Source organism: Penaeus monodon, chromosome 23 (assembly GCF_015228065.2).
Source record: "Penaeus monodon isolate SGIC_2016 chromosome 23, NSTDA_Pmon_1, whole genome shotgun sequence".
Taxonomy (NCBI): domain Eukaryota; kingdom Metazoa; phylum Arthropoda; class Malacostraca; order Decapoda; family Penaeidae; genus Penaeus; species Penaeus monodon.
The window spans coordinates 41688387-41689088 of record NC_051408.1 but is presented as its reverse complement, the minus strand read 5'-3'; the positions used below and the strand labels follow the sequence as shown (position 1 = coordinate 41689088).

Sequence of the window (702 nt, the reverse complement as noted above, 5' to 3'; positions counted from 1 at the left end):
CCCCTAGAAAATTATAAATGTCAAAAGCATGTACAGAGAATAAACTTTGTGGTGAATTTGCCTCCACCAGGAAAGATTTTTTGCTCTGCCATTTACATCCAATATTATTACAGTTTTTATTAGCATTGTGTTTCCCAATCCAAGGTTTATGAGTGAAGATTTTACCAATTAGCAGTGGCAGCGTCTTGTATCCTGTAGGTGGTGCATCATATGAGCCTTGGAATGTCTAGTACAATTACATAATTTAGACCAATTATACTCTGACACTGAGTTAGTTCTCTATTAAAGAAACTTCCTAACTCCCTCAGTTCTTCCAGAGCCTTACCAGAGACTGCTTGGCCAATCCTGTACTCCCCCAACTCTAATTTTATATTTCTAATTTTGTTTTGTTTGGTTGTCATGTTTGGTTGCGCACCCAAGTATGAGCTGCGTCTCCCTGAGCGGCTGGAACTCCCTTCATTGGACGAGGTTCGGGCATCAAGCCAAGGCAACCCTATTGGACAGGTACCAACACAGCCACATCCACTAGTGTCACCTCCTCTGACATTCAGACCTTCCTTCATGTCAAACCTTCCTTCTTGCCAGTCTTCCTTGACACTGGGTGCCCCTCCAGCACCCACTCCCATTCCCCAGACTGTACCTCTTCCATCACACATACCACAGAAGTCTCCCCTGGGGCACCTGATGTCTAGCACCCTTACT

At 44.4% G+C, this 702-nt stretch overlaps 1 protein-coding gene across 1 annotated transcript in view; it reads left to right on the top strand.

Annotated features, from left to right (window-relative positions):
• Positions 1-702, top strand: part of LOC119588089 (alpha-catulin-like) — a gene marked incomplete at both ends in the record, with an annotated part of 86154 nt that extends 85452 nt beyond the window's left edge. The window contains 1 exon segment of the mRNA XM_037936798.1: positions 421-702. Coding sequence (XP_037792726.1) covers positions 421-702 — 282 coding nt within the window.